We start from the raw sequence: 24,601 nt of genomic DNA, 5'->3' as shown, positions 1-24,601 counted from the left end.
ATCAAGGTCCCAGAGTCTGGAGGAAGAGTGGAGAGGCCACAATCCAAACTGCTTGAGGTCTAGTGTGAAGTTTCCACAATCAGTGATGGTTTGAGGAGCCATGTCATCTGCTGGTGTAGGTCCACTGTGTTTTATCAAGACCAAAGTCAGCATTGCCATCTACCAGGAAATTTTAGAGCACTTCATTCTTCCCTCTGCCGACAAGCTTTTTGGAGATAGAAATTTCATTCTCCAGCAGGACTTGGCACCTGTACACACTGCCAAAAGTACCAATACCTGGTTTAAAAACAACAGTATCACTGTGCTTGATCAGCAAACTCGCCCGACCTTAACCTTATAGAAAATCTATGGAGTATTGTCGAGAGGAAGATGAGAGACATCAGACCCAACAATGCAGATGAGCTGAAGGTTGCTATCAAAACAACCTGGGCTTCCATTACACCTCAGCAGTGCCACAGGCTGATTGCCTCCATGCTACGCCACATTGATGCAGTAATTGATGCAAAAGGATCCCCGACCAAGTATTGAGTGCATTTACTGAACATACATTTCAGTAGGCCAACTATTCAGATTTTAAAATCATTTTTCAAGCCGGTGTTGTAAAGTATTCTAATTTACTGAGATAATGACTTTTGGGTTTTCATTGGCTGTAAGCCATAATCATCAACATTAACAGAAATAAACACTTGAAATAGATCACTCAGTATGTAGTGACTCTATATAATATATGAGATTCACTTTTTGCATTGAAGAACTGAAATACATTAACAAGAAGCACTTGTAACTGCAGTCTGTAACTACACGACACTATCACAGAAGTTACCTGCAACTGCTACAAGGGGGCGCACACTGCATTACATATTATATAGCTCCCATAGAGCAGTACAAATTCCTATGCTGATCTCTCCCCCTAGTGGTAGCTGCATGGATTTTTTAATGTTTCTTTTTTAGTAGTAAATTCAAAGGTTCAGATTTGAAAAATGTAGTTTGAGATCAGCAATACATTTCTCTGTGCAGCAGAGCATGCTCTGTACATACATAAAGCAGACATTTCATGAAAATTTTGAAAATTTTGAAGCAGCTTTGGATATAGACATACCGATAGGGAATTTAGATTGTGAGCCCAATCGGGACCAGCGATGATAATGTGTGCAAACTGTAAAGCGCTGCGGAATGTTGGCACTATATAACAATAAAGATTATTATTACTATTATTATGAATGGGGTCAATACTATATGAGATTTCAGGTGGCAATACACATGATGCCATTCTCCATTCTCACCAGAGATAACTGAGTTGTTGAGCTCGTCCTCATCCTCATATAACAGCACATCGTCTTTATGGCTGGAATCCCTGATCAAGTTTTCTTTGTTTTCCTCAGCTTCCTTGATGGAGCCACATTTATTCTCCGAGTCTCCGTTATTCATTACCCCTTCTCGGCCCTTATCCACACTAGAGGGTCGTGATGTTCGGAAATCTATCCTCTTCTTTGGAGAAGATTTCACATCTCGACTATGAAAGCTGGAAAAAGGTACAAAGAAAATGTATTTGTAATGCTCTATATTCCTTCATGGTCTTAAAATCCTATATCTGCTTCTTAAATTGTCTGGTTAGAGAAGCACTCCAAAGCTTATACACTGTGTCAGACAGGGACACCTATGACCAGAGACTGCATTATCTAATGGGAGCCTACGTTAGTCTAAAGTCCACCTCTTTCCTCATTTGACGTTCAAATTTCTTCTCTATCATTCATTCATACTTTACACAGCAGTTTTGCTTGTTTGGCTTTTTGGAAGTAACTGAATGGGGGGCTAATTATCATAGTACAGCAAATACAGAAGAGCTAGATGGAGGCCCGATGCTATCGCATTGGGAGGGCGGTAATGTCACGATGGGGGCAGGCTTTGCAGCGTTGAGAATCTCTCCCCCCATGTGCTCACCCACCTATCCACTCTATCTTTCCCCATGTGCTGACTTCTCCCGTCTCTGCTCTCTTCTTTGACCTGCCTACCCCATGTGCTATCCACCTTGTTTGCTGTCTCTGCAACACCCCAGGGAACCGGATGTTGCAGTGATGTTGCCTTCCTTTTGGGGAGGGTGATATCACGCTTGGAGGCAAGGGAGATTCTTTCTATCAGGTAAGGCACTCACATTCAACACATCTGAATCTAGGCCAGGAGGGGGAGCTCAGGACCCCGATTCAGGTGAGCTTCCTTAGACTTTATGTTTCCTGGTATGGAGGAGGAGCTAGCCAGTCTGACAGAGGAGAGGAGAGTAGAAGGACATCTGGAGCAGACGTAGGGGCCGAGCAGCCACGAGGGAGCTGCTACCTCTGGAAAGAGTGAGAAGCAGAAGGAGAGTTGAATTGTGGAGGAGCTTAGAGGGAAGAAGCACAGAGGAGAAAGAGGCTCAGCAGGGGAACAGCGGAAGGACACCCTGGGAGCCAGAGCGCAGAACCGGATACCGGGAACCCGAGGCTATAGTGGGACTCTAGGATACTTAGCAGAACCGCAGGGCATAGGAATGTATGTCAATTGCCTGCATAAAGTCTGAGGTGAAGCAGTAACTTTAGAGCCCGGGGCATGATAGAGTCCCTATAAACAGGCTTGAACTGCCTATTGTACAGACATCTGTCTTAGGACAGGAGAGAGGGGACTTGCACTGAGCTTCAAGCGACAGGGACCTAACCAACTAAACAGCGCAAGTAGGAAAGGCTTACGGACCTCACCTGGGAGAGGGATCTCCTATTGCCTCCAAGCCGGCCGGACCACAGCTACCCTGCACTTGGTACCCTGGACTGAGGACTACTACTACCATCAGTAAACCAGGTAAAGACTTTGTAAACCTGTGTCCTCTTATTTTGCACATTTATCGGCTTACACCATCTTGCCATACACTTGGGAAGCCCTGGGGACCCCGCTTCACCTGTGGGAAGCGTCACCATCTTGCTGCATACCATCACCCCAGAGGACACCTTTAAGCAGCATCGGTCCCCACTGACCGAAAACCACAGGTGGCGTCACAAACATAGACATTACAAATTCCCTTAAAAGACCTTCCCCTTTAATTGGACGCCCAGGGCCATGGATCGGGTCGCAGCCACTGTGACATCCCCTTTAAGACCGGACCCGGTACCGAGTACTCCGCTGCACAGGGCGCTCCAACTTGGCGTCACGAACAGGATGGACCAACTGTTATGGTTCTCAATGGCAAGAGAACATAGCCCAGCAAACATGAGTACTAGCTCTTGGAAGGATGGAAACTAAACTGACCATGAACTAAACCTGCCGCACAACTAACAGTAGCCGGGTAGCGTTGCCTACGTTTTTATCCCTAGACGCCCAGCGCCGGCCGGAGGACTAACTAATCCTGGCAGAGGAAAATATAGTCCTGGCTCACCTCTAGAGAAATTTCCCCGATAGGCTGACAGAGGCCCCCACATATATTGGCGGTGATTTTAGATGAAATGACAAACGTAGTATGAAAATAGGTTTAGCAAAATTGAGGTCCGCTTACTAGATAGCAGGAAGACAGAAAGGGCACTTTCATGGTCAGCTGAAAACCCTATCAAAATACCATCCTGAAATTACTTTAAGACTCTAGTATTAACTCATAACATCAGAGTGGCAATTTCAGATCACAAGAGCTTTCCAGACACAGAAACGAAACTACAGCTGTGAACTGGAACAAAATGCAAAAACAAACGAGGACAAAAGTCCAACTTAGCTGGGAGTTGTCTAGTAGCAGGAACATGCACAGAAAGGCTTCTGATTACAATGTTGACCGGCATGGAAGTGACAGAGGAGCAAGGTTAAATAGCGACTCCCACATCCTGATGGAAACAGGTGAACAGAGGGGATGATGCACACCAGTTCAATTCCACCAGTGGCCACCGGGGGAGCCCAAAATCCAATTTCACAACAGTACCCCCCCTCAAGGAGGGGGCACCGAACCCTCACCAGAACCACCAGGGCGATCAGGATGAGCCCTATGAAAGGCACGGACCAGATCGGAGGCATGAACATCAGAGGCAGTCACCCAAGAATTATCCTCCTGACCGTATCCCTTCCATTTCACCAGATACTGGAGTTTCCGTCTGGAAACACGGGAGTCCAAGATTTTTTCCACAACGTACTCCAACTCGCCCTCAACCAACACCGGAGCAGGAGGCTCAACGGAAGGCACAACCGGTACCTCATACCTGCGCAACAATGACCGATGAAAAACATTATGAATAGAAAAAGATGCAGGGAGGTCCAAACGGACACAGGGTTAAGAATCTCCAATATCTTGTACGGGCCGATGAACCGAGGCTTAAATTTAGGAGAAGAAACCCTCATAGGGACAAAACGAGAAGACAACCACACCAAGTCCCCAACACAAAGCCGAGGACCAACCCGACGCCGGCGGTTGGCAAAAAGCTGAGTCCTCTCCTGGGACAACTTCAAATTGTCCACTACCTGCCCCCAAATCTGATGCAACCTCTCCACCACAGCATCCACTCCAGGACAATCCGAAGATTCCACCTGACCAGAAGAAAATCGAGGATGAAACCCCGAATTACAGAAAAAAGGAGACACCAAGGTGGCAGAGCTGGCCCGATTATTGAGGGCAAACTCCGCTAAAGGCAAAAAAGCAACCCAATCATCCTGATCTGCAGACACAAAACACCTCAAATATGTCTCCAAGGTCTGATTCGTCCGCTCGGTCTGGCCATTTGTCTGAGGATGGAAAGCAGACGAGAAAGACAAATCTATGCCCATCCTAGCACAGAATGCTCGCCAAAATCTAGACACGAATTGGGTTCCTCTGTCAGAAACGATATTCTCCGGAATACCATGCAAACGGACCACATTTTGAAAAAACAGAGGAACCAACTCGGAAGAAGAAGGCAACTTAGGCAGGGGAACCAAATGGACCATCTTAGAGAAACGGTCACACACCACCCAGATGACAGACATCTTCTGAGAAACAGGAAGATCCGAAATAAAATCCATCGAGATGTGCGTCCAGGGCCTCTTCGGGATAGGCAAGGGCAACAACAATCCACTAGCCCGAGAACAACAAGGCTTGGCCCGAGCACAAACGTCACAAGACTGCACAAAGCCTCGCACATCTCGAGACAGGGAAGGCCACCAGAAGGACCTTGCCACCAAATCCCTGGTACCAAAGATTCCAGGATGACCTGTCAACGCAGAAGAATGAACCTCAGAAATGACTTTACTGGTCCAATCATCAGGAACAAACAGTCTACCAGGTGGGCAACGATCAGGTCTATCCGCCTGAAACTCCTGCAAGGCCCGCCGCAGGTCTGGAGAAACGGCAGACAATATCACTCCATCCTTAAGGATACCTGTAGGTTCAGAGTTACCAGGGGAGTCAGGCTCAAAACTCCTAGAAAGGGCATCCGCCTTAACATTCTTAGAACCCGGCAGGTAGGACACCACAAAATTAAACCGAGAGAAAAACAACGACCAGCGCGCCTGTCTAGGATTCAGGCGTCTGGCGGACTCAAGATAAATTAGATTTTTGTGGTCAGTCAATACCACCACCTGATGTCTAGCCCCCTCAAGCCAATGACGCCACTCCTCAAAAGCCCACTTCATGGCCAAAAGCTCCCGATTCCCAACATCATAATTCCGCTCGGCGGGCGAAAATTTACGCGAGAAAAAGGCACAAGGTCTCATCACGGAACAATCGGAACTTCTCTGCGACAAAACTGCCCCAGCTCCGATTTCAGAAGCGTCGACCTCAACCTGAAAAGGAAGAGCAACATCAGGCTGACGCAACACAGGGGCGGAAGAAAAGCGGCGCTTAAGCTCCCGAAAGGCCTCCACAGCAGCAGGGGACCAATCAGCAACATCAGCACCCTTCTTAGTCAAATCAGTCAATGGTTTAACAACATCAGAAAAACCAGCAATAAATCGACGATAAAAGTTAGCAAAGCCCAAAAATTTCTGAAGACTCTTAAGAGAAGAGGGTTGCGTCCAATCACAAATAGCCTGAACCTTGACAGGATCCATCTCGATGGAAGAGGGGGAAAAAATATATCCCAAAAAGGAAATCTTTTGAACCCCAAAAACGCACTTAGAACCCTTCACACACAAGGAATTAGACCGCAAAACCTGAAAAACCCTCCTGACCTGCTGGACATGAGAGTCCCAGTCATCCGAAAAAATCAAAATATCATCCAGATACACAATCATAAATTTATCCAAATAATCACGGAAAATGTCATGCATAAAGGACTGAAAGACTGAAGGGGCATTTGAAAGACCAAAAGGCATCACCAAATACTCAAAGTGGCCCTCGGGCGTATTAAATGCGGTCTTCCACTCATCCCCCTGCTTAATTCGCACCAAATTATACGCCCCACGGAGATCTATCTTAGAGAACCACTTGGCCCCCTTTATGCGAGCAAACAAATCAGTCAGCAGTGGCAACGGATATTGATATTTAACCGTGATTTTATTCAAAAGCCGATAATCAATACACGGTCTCAAAGAGCCATCTTTCTTAGCCACAAAGAAAAAACCGGCTCCTAAGGGAGATGACGAAGGACGAATATGTCCCTTTTCCAGGGACTCCTTTATATATTCTCGCATAGCAGCATGTTCAGGCACAGACAGATTAAATAAACGACCCTTAGGGTATTTACTACCCGGAATCAAATCTATGGCACAATCGCACTCCCGGTGCGGAGGTAATGAACCAAGCTTAGGTTCTTCAAAAACGTCACGATATTCAGTCAAGAATTCAGAAATCTCAGAGGAAATAGATGATGAAATGGAAACCAAAGGTACGTCCCCATGCGTCCCCTTACATCCCCAGCTTAACACAGACATAGCTTTCCAGTCAAGGACTGGGTTATGAGATTGCAGCCATGGCAATCCAAGCACCAACACATCATGTAGGTTATACAGCACAAGAAAGCGAATAATCTCCTGATGATCCGGATTAATCCGCATAGTTACTTGTGTCCAGTATTGTGGTTTATTACTAGCCAATGGGGTGGAGTCAATCCCCTTCAGGGGTATAGGAGTTTCAAGAGGCTCCAAATCATACCCACAGCGTTTGGCAAAGGACCAATCCATAAGACTCAAAGCGGCGCCAGAGTCGACATAGGCATCCGCGGTAATAGATGATAAAGAACAAATCAGGGTCACAGATAGAATAAACTTAGACTGTAAAGTGCCAATTGAAACAGACTTATCAAGCTTCTTAGTACGCTTAGAGCATGCTGATATAACATGAGTTGAATCACCGCAATAGAAGCACAACCCATTTTTTCGTCTTAAATTCTGCCGTTCACTTCTGGACAGAATTCTATCACATTGCATATTCTCTGGCGTCTTCTCAGTAGACACCGCCAAATGGTGCACAGGTTTGCGCTCCCGCAGACGCCTATCGATCTGGATAGCCATTGTCATGGACTCATTCAGACCCGCAGGCACAGGGAACCCCACCATAACATCCTTAATGGCATCAGAGAGACCCTCTCTGAAATTCGCCGCCAGGGCGCACTCATTCCACTGAGTAAGCACAGCCCATTTACGGAATTTCTGGCAGTATATTTCAGCTTCGTCTTGCCCCTGAGATAGGGACATCAAGGCCTTTTCCGCCTGAAGCTCTAACTGAGGTTCCTCATAAAGCAACCCTAAGGCCAGAAAAAACGCATCCACATTGAGCAACGCAGGATCCCCTGGAGCCAATGCAAAAGCCCAATCCTGAGGGTCGCCCCGGAGCAAGGAAATCACAATCCTGACCTGCTGAGCAGGATCTCCAGCAGAGCGAGATTTCAGGGACAAAAACAACTTGCAATTATTTTTGAAATTTTGAAAGCAAGATCTATTCCCCGAGAAAAATTCAGGCAAAGGAATTCTAGGTTCAGATATAGGAACATGAACAACAAAATCTTGTAAATTTTGAACTTTCGTGGTGAGATTATTCAAACCTGCAGCTAAACTCTGAATATCCATTTTAAACAGGTGAACACAGAGCCATTCCAGGATTAGAAGGAGAGAGAGAAAGAGAAAGGCTGCAATATAGGCAGACTTGCAAGAGATTCAATTACAAGCACACTCAGAACTGAAGGGAAGGGGAAAAAAAAAAAAAAAAAAAAAAATCTTCAGCAGACTTCTCTTTTCTCTCCTTTCTCTGTCAATTAATTTAACCCTTTGAGGCCGGTCAAACTGTTATGGTTCTCAATGGCAAGAGAACATAGCCCAGCAAACATGAGTACTAGCTCTTGGAAGGATGGAAACTAAACTGACCATGAACTAAACCTGCCGCACAACTAACAGTAGCCGGGTAGCGTTGCCTACGTTTTTATCCCTAGACGCCCAGCGCCGGCCGGAGGACTAACTAATCCTGGCAGAGGAAAATATAGTCCTGGCTCACCTCTAGAGAAATTTCCCCGATAGGCTGACAGAGGCCCCCACATATATTGGCGGTGATTTTAGATGAAATGACAAACGTAGTATGAAAATAGGTTTAGCAAAATTGAGGTCCGCTTACTAGATAGCAGGAAGACAGAAAGGGCACTTTCATGGTCAGCTGAAAACCCTATCAAAATACCATCCTGAAATTACTTTAAGACTCTAGTATTAACTCATAACATCAGAGTGGCAATTTCAGATCACAAGAGCTTTCCAGACACAGAAACGAAACTACAGCTGTGAACTGGAACAAAATGCAAAAACAAACGAGGACAAAAGTCCAACTTAGCTGGGAGTTGTCTAGTAGCAGGAACATGCACAGAAAGGCTTCTGATTACAATGTTGACCGGCATGGAAGTGACAGAGGAGCAAGGTTAAATAGCGACTCCCACATCCTGATGGAAACAGGTGAACAGAGGGGATGATGCACACCAGTTCAATTCCACCAGTGGCCACCGGGGGAGCCCAAAATCCAATTTCACAACAACCAACCCAGCGAAGTGGGTCATGTGCGCCTTAGAGACTGTGCCTAACTATGTGACTTGTGAACTGTAAAATACCGCCAAAACCGCCGCCATTACAGCACCATGTGGCGTGCAGGAGGACTGGGGCGTGTTGTCTTGGGCGGAGCTTGGAAAAATAGCGCGGAAATTATGGCCGCCCATCACAGATACTATTATGTCCGGGAAATATGCCCATCAGCGAAAGAGGTCCGCCTCCTAGTCTGGGATGGCGGGAGAAGAAGAAGAAACAGCCCACGAAAGGAGGAGCAGCAGAACCAACAGGAAGATGCTGAGGAGAACCTGGTTGGCAAGATGGCGAGCAGAGGTCACCCGGAGGAGGGGGAGAAAGCCTGCAGCTGTCCCAGCCAATTGGAAGATGAGGAGGCTCCACCGTCACTGATGAACCCGGAAGTTCTCAGCGCAGAAGTGGAGGAGTGGTGCCGTCAGCTCCGGCGGTCCTGGTTCCACGCAACCAGTCTACAGGACCCCAGCCTGCAGTGGAGGAGCGCGGCACCGGAGACGACGCAGCAGCAGGTGAGAAAACTGACCCTGCCGCGGTAGCCGAAGACACCCTGCTAGGGCCCGTAGATGCCCCGCCACCACTACCACCTGGCCGGGTGTGTTGCCTTCTCGAGTGGGAACGGCCCTGGGAGACATTACAAACCGTCAAAGCCTTGCTACAGCTGACGAGGGAGGCTCCAGACGTACACGGGGAATGGGTGACCTTCCGGTGGAAGCACTCTGGCACCGACCTAATTGGGTTCCCCAGGGAGAACCAGGCTGAGGGAGAACATCTAGAAGTCATCAGCCAGAGGGAGTATCGCCAGGAGCAGGCATGCAAGCAGGAGCAGGAGGACTGAGAGCGGGATCTCCAGAGCAGAGCTGTAAAAGAGAAAGACCTGCAGGCTAAAGAGCAGAATAGGAGAGCTAGCCATGAAACTGAAAATGCACAAAATACCAGGAGCATCCAAACTCCCATTTTGAGTATTGATGAACTCTATGTTGTTCCTGGCAAACGTCCAAATGCACAGGTACTACCTTGGAAGAAAAAGCCTTAAATCTGAATAAATTAAGTGACTGTGGACTGATATGAAAGTTTGAAAGTTTTGTTTAACCTGGCCAGGTTACCGTTAACCGTTCAGTTATTTGATTCAAAGAACTGCAGAATCGTGAACTGAGCATGATCAAGACTTTACTGTATATAGTTGGCACCTCCTTAGGTGCTTTCTACTTGTTTTGCATGGAACCCTTAAAGGAATGGTTCCCAAAGTTGCCTTTAATTGTTAATTGTTTCTATTGAGACCTGAAGCAAAACCCGTTGGTGCTGCAGAACATTGGGTCTGAATATGCCTTGTAGCCCGCCCAAGAACTACGTTGGGGGTTGATAACAGGTCCCTCACATCGTTGCTGCTGTTCTAGAATGTTATTGTTGGACTTGAATATTAGCTTGAATGAAACAATTGCACTACCTCAGTATTGAGAAAAGTTAAGAATTAATTTTTGATATGTTAGAGAATTAGCTAGAGAGAGTTTTGCACTTTTGAAATAAAATAAGATATATGCGAGATAGTATACCTGAAAAGGTAGTTGATAGACACGTGGAGTGCAGCACTTTAGTTTAGATGATAGTGTACCCTTAGAGGGTAATTGCATAGTCTATGATAGTATGTATATATATATATATATATATATATATATATATATATATATATATATATATGTATATATATATTTGAAAGTTAATATATTGGTTCTAAAATATTTGCAACGTTCAGTATTAATTCCTCCCGACAAGGGAAGTCAAAGTTTATATTAGTTTGTTATATTTGTTCTTTAGCATAGCATTCAAAAATGTTCTGCATGTCTAATTGTAACCTACTGTTTATGTTTTCTTTTTCCCAGTCCGGGAGTACTCGAGTTAACGGGGGGAGCGCAACACTCCAGGGAACCGGTTGTTGCAGTGATGTTGCCTTCCTTTCGGGGAGGGTGATGTCACGCTTGGAGGCAAGGGAGATTCTTTCTATCAGGTAAGGCACTCACATTCAACACATTTGAATCTAGGCCAGGAGGGGGAGCTCCTTAGATTCAGGGGAGCTTCCTTAGACTTTATGTTTCCTGGTCTGGAGGAGGAGCTAGCCAGTCTGAGAGAGGAGAGGAGAGTAAAAGGACGTCGAGAGCAGGCGTAGGGGCCGAGTAGCCACGAGGGAGATGCTACCCCTGGAAAGAGTGAGAAGCAGAAGGAGAGTTGAATTGTGGAGGAGCTTAGAGGGAAGAAGCACAGAGGAGAAAGAGGCTCAGCAGGGGATCAGCGGAAGGACACCCTGGGAGCCAGAGCGCAGAACCGGGTACCGGGAGCCCGAGGCTATAGTGGGACTCTAGGACACTTAGCAGAACCGCAGGGCATAGGACTGTATGTCAACTGACTGCATCAAGTCTGAGGTGAAGCAGTAGCTTTAGGGCCCAGGGCATGATAGAGTCCCTATAAACTGGCTCGAACTGCCTATCGTACAGACATCTGTCTTAGGACAGGAGAGAGGGGACTTGCACTGAGCTTCAAGCGGCAGGGACCTAACCAACTAAACAGCGCAAGTAGGAAAGGCTTACGGACCTCACCTGGGAGAGGGATCTCCTATTGCCTCCAAGCCGGCCGGACCACAGCTACCCTGCACTTGGTACCCTGGACTGAGGACTACTACTACCATCAGTAAACCAGGTAAAGACTTTGTAAACCTGTGTCCTTGTTCTCTGCTCATTTATCGGCTTACACCATCTTGCCATACACTTGGGAAGCCCTGGGGACCCCGCTTCACCTGTGGGAAGCGTCACCATCTTGCTGCATACCATCACCCCAGAGGACCCCTTTAAGCAGCATCGGTCCCCACTGACCGAAAACCACAGGTGGCGTCACAAACATAAACATTACAAATTCTGTTAAAAGACCTTCCCCTTTAATTGGATGCCCAGGGCCACGGACCGGGTCGCAGCCACCGTGACATCCCCTTTAAGACCGGACCCGGTACCGAGTACCCCGCTGCCTTGGTAGGGCGCTCCATCTCTCTCCTTCCTGTGCTGTCTTGTTTGAGCTGTGTCCCCCTTGCTCTGTCTCTCTCACACCTGTGCGCTTTCTCTGTCCCCCATCTGATGTCTTCTCTTCTTTGACCTGTGTACCCCATGTGCTCTTCCCCTTGTCTGCTCTCTCTCCACCACTAATACTGACATTACAGCAGGAGATCGCAGAGGATACATTTTGTGAGGTAAATATTGTTTCAAACAGTCAGTGAAATATTTTACCTCACAAAATGAATCCTCTGTGATCTCCTGCTGTAATGTCAGTATTGTCTTTTGCTTCCTCCCCTGCCCAGGAGATGTGCTATGCTCCGTACATGGTCAGACACAGACATATTTAAAAATGAACTTTCGCTTGTGGGAAAACCCCTTTAATGTGACCGGCTTCCTCTGCCTGTAGACACGTCAAGCATCTGCCGCCGGGACCAGCTGAATGATTCACTGCGCCTATGTGGAATTCGCGCAGGCGCAGTAAATCAGACCGCCACCATCTTTGTGCAGACAGATAGCGGCGGTCACATTCAAGTTGCGCATGTGCTCCTCCTGTACAAAGATGGCGGTGGTCAGTTAATCATTCGGCTGATCCTGACAGCGGCGTTTCCGCGACGGTGTTCGCTGGTGCAAGAGGCTGCATACGGCATATACAGTGTGCGTGTGTGGTGCGTATGGCATATACAGTGTGTGTTTGTGTGTGTGTGTGTGTGTGTGTGGTGCGGCAGTGTTCCGCTGGTGGTACCGCGCAAGAGGCTGATACCACCAGCAGTTTCCATATTGAGACATCCATCACTTGGGTGTCCCAGTATGAAGGTCGGTGAACTTCCATCACTTGGAATTCTGGGATCTGAACACAAATGGACGGAACAGGATGTGAAGACATTACAAGGTAAGTATATATTAAGATACTATAAGCAATATCTACAAGAGAAATAACCCCGGATGTCTGATGTAAATGATGGAAGTCCCTATAATAACAATCAGACACCAAGGAGGGGTAAGTACATAAAACAATCAATGAATTTAAGCCTGCCACTAAGGTGGGGTGGTCGTGTGCCCAAAAATCTTTCCTCAGGCTCATAACTTACTAATATTTTGCAGGAATAATTCAGCAATGCAAATGATTAACAGTATAGGTCAGGAAAAAGAACCGAGGACGACTCCTTTAGGAGAATCTTCTCTGTGCTCCTCTTTCACCAAGTCTCCCTCGGCAGTACCCACCTGTCTTGGCGATGTTTTGTAGCCAGCGCTCGATGGAGTTCCTCAATGACTCGGCTGGCGGGTAAAGGCATATGCATGGCAGGAAGATGAGGAGATCCGGTGGGGGTGGGGTTCTTCACAACTTGACTGCTACTTTCTGGGGGTTTCTGGCTGGATGGCTGGAAGAGATTGCTGTGTCCTGAGATATGGGAGCATCCGACAGGGGTGGAGTTCTTCATGAAGCTGGAGGGTGGGGATGTGATTTCTTCCAATTCTGTACAAAAGAAATTGAAAAACATTAGATGGCACCAGCAAAATTTCATTGAGCAATGCGAGAAACTCGCATTACACATGCAAGTGTGACCAGATTCTCTTCATTCTTCCGGCAGATTGGATTCGGTCCCAATAAAATCAGACTGAATTGAAAGTGTCCCAATTGCAGTGAAAAGAAGTTTATTATGCTCTGATGTCTCTCCAGAACCTAAACCGTAATAAACCTAAGGCATATGTTATACTGATCTATTCTTAAGCTGGCATTTCCGCAGTTCCCCTGTCATCCATGATGGTGTTCCCTTCTTATGGGGTTGAGGTCAGTGATTGGCCTCACATGGACACGTTGCAAGGGGTGACATTAATCTCTTTTGGGGAGATTTTTAAAAATGTGAGTTATTAATTGATTTACTCATCTCTATCCGTGAGTCCTCTTCACCCAAACTATTAAAGCACCGCTCCTGCGGTTTTTTTATTTCAGCGCTGGAGTGGTGCCACTTATCTAAGTTCCCTGCCCCTAGTATTATACTTACCAGACACCATCTTCAGCTCTTCCCAGTGCCACTCTGGTTACTCAGCCCACTAATGGGAAGTCAGCGGTAACAATCACGAGTTCTCAGTATAAGTCTATGAGAGCATAGTTCAGGCCTCGTGTTGGCACTCATAGACTTACATTAAGTTGTGAGTTTGGGTTCATCCAGAAAACACTGGATCACTCCGGCTAATCAGTTGTCCGGCGAAGCAGCTGCATGTGTCGCGGCTGTGTGACATTCACAACACATGCATGGAGAGCCTGTTTATTGGACTGTCACACAGCCGCGACACATGCAGCTGCAGAGCCGAACAGCTGATCAGTCGGAGCGATCCAGGAAGCTGGGTTCCCTCTGCAGCTTATTTGGAAAGAGCTATAGCTTGCCGAATAAGCCCTGACTCGATCAAATTCGCTCATCTCTACTCAGGATCAGTACAAGATAAATAATATAATGTATGTACACCGTAACTCCTCCAGCAGAATAGTGAGTGCAGCTCTGGAGTATAATACAGGATGTAACTCAGGATCAGTACAGGATAAGTAATGTAATGTATGTACACAGTGACTCCACCAGCAGAATAGTGAGTGCAGCTCTGGAGTATAATAAAGGAGGTAACTCAGGATCAGTACAGGATAATTAATGTAATGTATGTACACAGTGACTGCACCAGCAGAATAGTGAGTGCAGCTCTGGGGTATAATACAGATGTAACTCAGGATCAGTACAGGATAAGTAATGTAATGTATGTACACAGTGACTCCACCAGCAGAGCAGTAAGTGCAGCTCTGGAGTATAATACAGGATGTAACTCAGGATCAGTACAGGATAAGCAATGTAATGTATGTACACAGTGACTGCACCAGCAGAATAGTGAGTGCAGCTCTGGAGTATAATACAGGATGTAACTCAGGATCAGTACAGGATAAGCAATGTAATGTATGTACACAGTGACTGCACCAGCAGAATAGTGAGTGCAGCTCTGGGGTATAATACAGATGTAACTCAGGATCAGTGCAGGATAAGTAATGTAATGTATGTACACAGTGACTGCACCAGCAGAATAGTGAGTGCAGCTCTGGGGTATAATACAGATGTAACTCAGGATCAGAGCAGGATAAGTAATGTAATGTATGTACACAGTGACTCCACCAGCAGAGCAGTAAGTGCAGCTCTGGAGTATAATACAGGATGTAATTCAAGATGAGAAAAGGATATGCCAGTCTCATGATCCAAACTATGTCTTGTGGCCACTTTAGCCACTCATCGGCTGACATGAAAGGCTCAGATTGGAATATCCCTTTAATGGTATGTCTGCGGTTAGCCGTGGTTTATATGATTGAAGTCATGTACCTGCCAAACACTGGTTCACCCATGAAGACGACTTTGGCTGTGGCATTGGAAGTAGTGGAGGACTGCTGATGAGAGTCATACTTCTCTCCGGTGGAGGGGATTCTAGAGATTCGGTGAGCAGTAAGGCTTGTAAAGTTTTCTCCACTGACTCTTTCAGATCTTCCTCCAATGTCAATTGAGCTTTACCTGCAGATACAAGGTCCATGATAAGAAAATATGAAGCATCCAAAAATTCTACCTAGTCCTTATTAACCCTCTTTATAATATTTCTGGTAAGTAGTGGAGGGTCCCCCAGAGGGAAGCTGATGGGATATCACTGCTGGAACCCCTCCAGTGAGCAGTAATATGTGAGGAAAGCAAAAATCACGTGTTCAGCTACCCCGCAGGCGAAGTGAAGCATAATACTGTTACATATAGACTCCAGAACAAGATATACTTTTTCTACATTCTCTGGTTCATACAAGGGTTCAGAATATCCCTTAAAAAAATTAGCAGTCAGTTGTAATCTTATTAAGTCATCCCAAAATATTTTCAGCTGTTTGCTAGGATAAGCTGGATGGCAAATGCAAAAGCTGCCTATTTAGACCTTAAGGGCTTGTCTGGGACTAATACTGTACATTTCAGGTCTATCTTTAAAGTAATCAATATTGTAGGGGTCAGAGATGGGGTGCGGACATATGGCGCCCCCTCCCACCCCCGCCGCTGAGCTGGGTAGTGGCCAAACTCAGGCACTGCAGCGAAAATCACATTGACTTCAATCGCAGTTGAGCTGCTGCATCCGAAGATGACAAATACGTAATCACATACAACGCAATTAAGGGTAGGTCTAAGCTGAGGTTTTAAAGGTGGATGCCGGATGTGTGCAATGAACACATCCGGCATCATCGCGTCACAGAAGGGGGCGGGGCTTAGGGCGGAGCGGGTTTACCACTCCATCCATACCGCCGGCCATCCTGAAAGTGGACACATACCCTTAAGTGGATTTTGTAGCAGATCCGATTCAAAATCCCAGAAAAAATTTATGTGTGCATTTAGCCCTAGCGTAGGTTCTCATAGAGTCTCTGTTAAAAACTTGGCAAAGCGGAGATTATCACGATGTGTGGGCTGCGCTCACGGAAAGGATGAGTGAACACAAGAAAAAGAATAGACTAGATGGAGTAGGCACAACCACAAATATATAAATATCAATATCGGAAAATCCTTTATTATCACCTCACAAATTACCATAAAAACATTTAAAACACATAAGAAAAACAAAAAGTCACATCCCCACTCATGGGTGGTAATAGACCCCTGAGCAGGGGCTGACTGGCCCAGGTGGCAAAGAGGCAAATGCCCCCCGGGCCGCTCCCCCAGCAGCTGTTCAGGGCCGGCTGCCTGGTGGTGGCTACAGCCACACAGCAAATTGTGCGCAGCCATGTCTGCTGTACTGTGACACGGCTGGCAGCAGACACAGCTGCATCACAGTTGAGGCACACGTCTGCGCTGGGGCCAGGAGCTATGCTTGGCTGTCACCTTGACGGCTGCGCAGCTACTGCTCCCTTCATGTTCTCTATACTTCCAGGTTAGGTGTTGGGCATGCGCGATGGCATCCTCACGCACACGCCGACATGACCCGGATGCTAGAAGCAGAGAGGCACTGCAGGGGAGCAACTGGTGAGGTAAGTATGACAAACTTTTTTGTTTTCTTTATAAAATAAATTTAATGGTGGGTAACTGCAAGTTATGAAGTGGGGGGTGTAAGGAGGCTGCACATGATGGAATTTGGGGGTTAAAGGAGACTGCACATGATGGAGTGAGGGGGTGAGTGGGGCTGTACATGATGGAGTGGGGCTGCACATGATGAAGGGGGAGTGGGGCTGCACATGATAGTTTAGTGGATAAAGGAGACTGCACATGATGAAGTGGGGAGAGTGGGGCTGTGCATGATGGAATGGGGCAGCACATGATGATGTGGGGGTAAGGGGGATTGCGCATGATGAAGGGGGAGTGGGGCTGCACATGAAGTGGGGGGTAAGGGGGACTGCACATGATGAAGTGGGGGGTAAGGTGGACTGCACATGATGAATTGGGGGTTAAAGGGGACTGCACATGATGAAATGGGGGGTAAGGTGATCTGCACATGATGCACATGAAGTGGGGGGTAATGGGGACTGCACATGATAAAGTGGAGTGTAAGATGGACTGCACATGAAGTGGGGGGTAAGGGTGACTGCACATGATGAAGTGGGGGGTAAGGGGACTGCACATGATGAAGTGGGGGGTAAGGGGACTGCACATGATGAAGTGGAGGGTAAGGGGACTGCACATGATGAAGTGGGGGGTAAGGGGACTGCACATGATGAAGTGGGAGAAGGGGACTGCAGGACTGCACATGATGAAGTGTGTCTGATGTGGGACTGCTCATGATGAAATGGAAGGGGGATAGGGGGCTGCAAATGATGAAGGGGCACTGCAGATGAAGTGAGAGGGTGATAGGGGACTGCAATGAATGAAGGGGACTTCACATTAAAGTGGGGGGACTGCAAAATGATAAATTCAGTGTGAGGGACAGGGGACAGCAATTTAATTGAAGGTGGGGGTAGGGAGAGCAAATGATCAATTGAAGAGGGGGTGGGGAGAGCAAATGATGATCTAGGGGAAGAACAAATAATGAATTTTAAGGGTGGGGGAGTAAATGATGTATTGAATGTGGGGTAGAGCAGTTGATAATGAATAGAGGGTGAGAGAGAAAGACATGACAATGAATTGGGGCGGGAGGGGCATGTAACTATAATGAATCGGGGTTAGGGTTAGAGTGGTAGGTACATAGTGGGGGGCGTTGAGGATGAAGTGACTGGTAATGAATTGGGGGAAAGAGTACAGGTGCTAATTAATTTATATATTAAATGAGGAAAGTGGCTATTTAAAGTTAGTGGGTGCACAGTGGTGGATTATAATTTATATTTGGAATGGTCGGTTAATAATAATAATTATGATAATTTTATTTCTATAGTGCCAACACTTTACATTTTAGAGGGGACTTGTACAGACAATGGACATTAAGCATAACAGTAAACACATAGATCAACAGATACCAAAAGGAATGAGGGCCCTGCTCGCAAACTTACAATCTATGAGGTCGCATAATAACCAATTATATATTGTTTGTGGGTGCACCTCTGTATTCAGATGTCTAGTGTACACCATGTTCCAAATTATTATGCAAATTGGATATAAGTGTCATAAAGATTTAATTGTTTTGTTTTTCAAATAAACTTGTGGATGGTATTGTGTCTCAGGGCTCAGTGGATCACTGAAATCAATCTTAAACACATGTGATCATTAGTTTTCCAGGTGATTCTAATTAAAGAAAAACTACTTAAAAATGATGTTCCACATTATAAAGCAGACCACAGGTTTCAAGCAATATGGGAAATAAAAAGGATCTCTCAGCTGCTGAAAAGCATTAAATAGTGCAATGCCTTGGTCAAAGTATGAAAACATTAGATATTTCACGAAAACTTAAGAGTGATCATCATACTGTGAAGAGATTTATGACTGAAACAGAGCACAGACAGAGTTTATGCAGATAAAGGCATAATGAGGAAGGTTTTCTGCCAGACAAATTAATTGGATAAAGAGAGCAGCTGCCAAAATACCATTACAAAGCAGCAAACAATTATTTGAAGCTGCTGGTGCCTCTGGAGTCCCTCAAACCTCAAGGTGTAGGATCCTTCAAAGGCTTGCTGTGGTGCATAAACCTACTATTCGGCCACCCCTAAACAGTGTTCACAAGCAGAAACGGTTGCAGTGGGCCCAGACACACATGAAGACTGATTTCCAAACAGTCTTGTTTACTGATGAGTGTCGAGCAACCCTGGCTGGTCCAGATGGATGGAGTAGTGGATGGTTGGTGGATGGCCACCATGTCCTAACAAGGCTGCAACGTCAGCAAGGAGATGGAGGAGTAATGTTTTGGGCTGGAATCATGGGGAAACAGCTGGAAGGGCCCTTTAAGGTACCTGAAGGTGTGAAAATGACCTCTGCAAAGTATATAGAATTTCTGACTGACAACTTTCTTCCATAGTATAAAAAGCAGAAACGTGCCTTCAGGAGCAAAATCATCTTCATGCATGACAATGCACCATTCCGTGCTGCAAAGAATACCTCTGAGTCATTGGCTGCTATGGGCATGAAAGGAGATAAACTCATGGTGTGGCCACCATCTTCCCCTGACCTCAACCCTATAGAGAACCTTTGGAGTATCATCAAGCAAAGATCTATGAGGGTGGGAAGCAGTTCACATCAAAACAGCAGCTCTGGGAGGCAATTCTGACTTCATGCAAAGAAATACAAGCAGAAACTCTCCAAATACTCACAAGTTCAATGGAGGCGAGCATTGTGAAGGTGATAACAAAGAAGGGTTCCTATGGTAACATGTGACATGGCCTGTTAGGATGTTTTGGAGTTAAATATCTTTTTTGTTCAGTGAATGTGACCTCCTAATGCTGCAAATTCCACAAATGAGCATTTTCAGTTCTTTAAAACAGATCAAATGTTTAGAAATTCTACTGTGCCTAATAATTCGGAACAGTGCATTTTGAGCTTTTATTCATTTTGGAGATTATACTGTTATCATTGGGAGGTTTCTCCAATAAAACTCGATGTATACTCTAATGGGTGATGACTTTTATTAGACTGACTGTCATTTGCACCGACCATTTAGGAAAATCCGAGAAAAATATAATTTGCATAATAATTTGGAACATGGTGTAAAAGAAAGGGAAAAAGTGGGGAATGTGGTCTGGAAGCCATGCTCTAGGTAACTGTGTTATTTTATGCAGAGGCGAGTCCCGGCTGGAAGAAGTGATGGCAGTCTGTGCTGGATGAAAATGAAAAGCAAAGATGAAGGACTTCAGCTAGAGACATCACTAGTGAGTCAGTGTATTACCTGTACACTGACACTATACACTGTATACTATATACAAAGCTCCTGTGTATAATGTCACTGGCAGTGGTGATCACTGTATTACCTTTACACTGACATCTTATACAGATCTCCTGTGTATAATCTCACCAGTGATCACTGTAGTATCTTTATACTGACCGTAAATACAGAGTTCCTGTATACAATGGCACTTAGTGTTGTGCTTTTTTTTAAATTAATGATCAGTATTGTAGTATACTAGTAGTAAAAGTTGTACACTCCCTGACAGAAGTAATGTCGCTTATCCATGTTATGTAAATAAAAGCTTATAACCTGATGTTAAATTCATCCATTGGTTGTATAAATTATTCTTTTGAAAGCTGAAACCTTCCAAAATGTGGTTTAGGTTAAGAAAATAAATTGACATCAATGCAGAAATATTGATCAGTTAATGGACACAGAATGGTCAGATTTTAGCAAGCCAAAAGTTTTGTCGCCTGGTCATATAATGCACCCAATCCTAGTTTACATCCTCACCTGTGCTCAGTAAATGATCGGTTATTTAGTGTGTGTGTATAAAAAGAAACCCAGCACCCCAGACCTTCACTTGAACTGCAACTTGAGCTCTTGACAACATGCCAAAAATCCACCCTGCGACCAAAGCCTGGATTATCAAGAGGCTGAAGACCAGATCCACTGCAGAGGTGGCGGGCACCTTTAATGTGTCTCAGCGTCAAGTACAAAGAATTAAAAAAAAGATTTGAAGAGACTGGAGATGTGTTTGACTAGCCCAGGTCCGGCAGACCCCGCAAGACAACTGCTCAGGAGGAATGTTTGTTGGTTAGAAAATCCAAAGCAAGCCCCTCTTCCACAGCAGCAGAGCTCCAACAGGTCTGGTCACCTCAAGTCCCTGTGTCAACTAGTAAAAGTTAAATTCACCGCACGTGACACGCTGATCGTTAGCAAGGCGCGGGAGCGCCGCTTGTCATAACAGACACTGCAGGTCCACACTACTGGACAGGATCTTCCATAGGCGGACATTTAGATTACAATAGAGCTTATATTGCACCGCTGGGATTTTCCGCCTTCTCTGTATATCAATCTCTTAGCTGGAACAAGCGATTACGTGACAAAGGCTCTGGTTGAGCCGAAACGTTGTATATAAAAAATCACAGATGCTGTAATATTCTGTTACGCTCCCAGTTTATGTATAACTAGCTGTACTACCCGGCTTCGCCCGGGTTAATGACTGCTGTTAGCAAAATAGAATGTGTTAACAAAAATTTATTCTGCACACAAAAACCACAAAACAAATAGATAGAAATGTAATTATTAAAAGGCAAAAACTAAGCAAATAGAAGCATTTCACAACATATATTAGCTTTGTTATACTGAGAATGTCTTTGTTGCCTATATTAACCAATCAGAGCTCAGGTTAATTAACTGTAGCAAAATAGAAGCTGAGCTGTGATTGGTTGCTATTGGCAGCCTGATAAATCCCCAGCCAACAGGAAGCCCTCCCCCCTGGCAGTATATATTAGCTCACACATACACATAATAGACAGGTCATGTGACTGACAGCTGCCGTATTTCCTATATGGTACATTTGTTGCTCTTGTAGTTTGCTTATTAATCAGATTTTTATTTTTGAAGGACAATACCAGACTTGTGTGTGTTTTAGGGCGAGTTTTATGTGTCAAGTTGTGTGTGTTGAGTTGCGTGTGGCGACATGCATGTAGCGACTTTTGTGAGATGAGTTTTGTGTGGCGACATGCGTGTAGCAACATTTTGTGTGTTGAGTTGCATGTGACAGGTTAGTGTAGCAAGTTGTGTGCAGCAAGATTTGTGCATGGCGAGTTTTGCGCGTGGCGAGTTTTATGTGTGGTGCATTTTGAGTATGTGCAAGTTTTGTGTGAGGCAACTTTTGCATGTGGTGCAACTTTTGTACATGTGGCAATTTTTCTGTGTGTGCAAGTTTTGCATGAGGTGAGTTTTCCATGAGGTGAGTTTTGCACGTGTGGCGAGTTTTGCGTGAGCCTAGTTTTGCATATGGCGAGTTTTGCATGTAGCGAGTTTTGAGTGGTGACTTTTGTGTTTCGACTTTTATGTGGCGAGGTTGGTGTGTGTGTGTGGTGAAATGTGTGCTGAGGGTGGTATATGTGTTCAAGCACGTGGTAGTGTGTGGCGCATTTTGTGTTTGTGTTCATATCCCCGTGTGTGGTGAGTATCCCATGTCGGGGCCCCACCTTAGCAACTGTACGGTATATACTCTTTGTCGCCATCGCTCTCATTCTTTAAGTCCTCATTGTTCACATCTGGCAGCTGTCAATTTTCCTCCAACACTTTTCCCTTCACTTTTTCCCCATTATGTAGATAGGAGCAAAATTGTTTGGTGAATTGGAACGCGCGGGGTTAAAATTTCACCTCACAACATAGCCTATGACGCTCTCGGGGTCCAGACGTGTGACTGTGCAAAATTTTGTGGCTGTAGCTGCGACGGTACAGATGCCAATCCCGGACATACACACATACATACATACACACATTCAGCTTTATATATTAGATATACCTGTATGTAATCTCCTGTATATAGTATATACCTGTGTGTCATCTCACCTATATATAGTATATATCTGTGTGTCATCTCCTGTATATAGTATATACCTGTATGTCATCTCCTCCTATACATAGCATATACCTGTGTCATCTCCTCCTGTATATACTATATACCTGTAGGTAATCTGCTCCTGTATATAGTATATACCTGTGTGTCATCTCCTCCTGTATATAGTATATACCTGTATGTCATCTCCTCCTGTATGTAGTATGTACCTGTATGTCATCTCCTCCTCTATATAGTATATACCTGTGTGTCATCTCTCCTGTATATAGTATATATCTGTGTGTCATCTCCTCCTGTATATAGTATATACCTGTGTGTCATCTCCCCTGTAAATAGTATATACCTGTGTGTCATCTCCTGTATATAGTATATAGCTGTATGCCATCTCCTCCTGTATTAGCCCTCGTTCACACGTTATTTGGTCAGTATTTTTACCTCAGTATTTGTAAGCTAAAATGGCAGCCTGATAAATCCCCAGCCAACAGTAAGCCCACCCCCTGGCAGTATATATTAGCTCACACATACACATAATAGACTGGTCATGTGACTGACAGCTGCCGGATTCCTATATGGTACATTTGTTGCTCTTGTAGTTTGTCTGCTTATTAATCAGATTTTTATTTTTGAAGGATACCAGACTTGTGTGTGTTTTAGGGCGAGTTTCGTGTGTCAAGTTGTGTGTGTTGAGTTGCGTGTGGCGACATGCATGTAGGGACTTTTGTGAGATGAGTTTTGTGTGGCGACATGCGTGTAGCAACTTTTTGTGTGTCGAGTTGCATGTGACAGGTTAGTGTAGCAAGTTGTGTGCAGCAAGTTTTGCGCATGGCGAGTTTTGCGCGTGGCGAGTTTTATGTGTGGTGCCTTTTGAGTATGTGCAAGTTTTGTGTGAGGCAACTTTTGCATGTGTTGCAACTTTTGTGCATGTGGCAATTTTTCTGCGTGTGGCAATTTTTCTGCGTGTGCAAGTTTTGCGTGTGGCGAGTTTTGCACGTGTGGCGAGTTTTGCATGTGGAGAGTTTTGCGCGTGGCGAGTTTTGAGCGGCGACTTTTGTGTTTCTACTTTTATGTGGCGAGGTTGGTGTATGTGTGGTGAAATGTGCACTGAGGGTGGTATATGTGTTCGAGCACGTGGTAGTGTGTGGCGCATTTTGTGTGTGTGTTCATATCCCCGTGGTGGTGTGATTATCCCATGTTGGGGCCCCACCTTAGCAACTGTACAGTATATACTCTTTGGTGCCATCGCTGTCATTCTTTAAGTCCCCCTTGTTCACATCTGGCAGCTGTTAATTTGCCTCCAACACTTTTCCTTTCATTTTTTCCCCATTATGTAGATAGGGGCAAAATTGTTTGGTGACTTGGAAAGCGCGGGGTTAAAATTTCACCTCACAATATAGCTTTGACGCTCTCAGGGTCCAGACGTGTGACTGTGCAAAATTTTGTGCCTGTAGCTGCGACGCCTCCAACACTTTTCCTTTCACTTTTTCCCCATTATGTAGATAGGGGCAAAATTGTTTGGTGAATTGGAAAGCGCGGGGTTAAAATTTCACCTCACAACATAGCCTATGACGCTCTCGGGGTCCAGACGTGTGACTGTGCAAAATTTTGTGGCTGTAGCTGCTACGGTTCAGATGCCAATCCCGGACATACATACATACATACATGCATACACACACACACACATTCAGCTTTATATATTAGATAAATGTATACCAGG

General features: G+C 45.4%; 1 protein-coding gene across 2 annotated transcripts in view; it reads right to left on the bottom strand.

The window, feature by feature from the left end:
- Window positions 1-24,601, bottom strand: part of PHACTR3 (phosphatase and actin regulator 3) — a 257,076-nt gene that overhangs the window by 148,735 nt on the left and 83,740 nt on the right. For both annotated transcript variants that reach the window (XM_077252829.1, XM_077252831.1), the window contains exons 5-7: window positions 15,356-15,541; window positions 13,224-13,476; window positions 1,284-1,522 (exon numbers count right to left, since the gene is read on the bottom strand). In XM_077252829.1, the coding sequence (XP_077108944.1) occupies window positions 1,284-1,522; window positions 13,224-13,476; window positions 15,356-15,541 (678 nt within the window). The remainder of the gene's footprint in view (window positions 1-1,283; window positions 1,523-13,223; window positions 13,477-15,355; window positions 15,542-24,601) is intronic.

This window comes from Ranitomeya variabilis, chromosome 4, assembly GCF_051348905.1.
Source record: "Ranitomeya variabilis isolate aRanVar5 chromosome 4, aRanVar5.hap1, whole genome shotgun sequence".
Taxonomy (NCBI): Eukaryota; Metazoa; Chordata; class Amphibia; order Anura; family Dendrobatidae; genus Ranitomeya; species Ranitomeya variabilis.
This window is presented reverse-complemented; position numbering and strand designations above follow the sequence as displayed.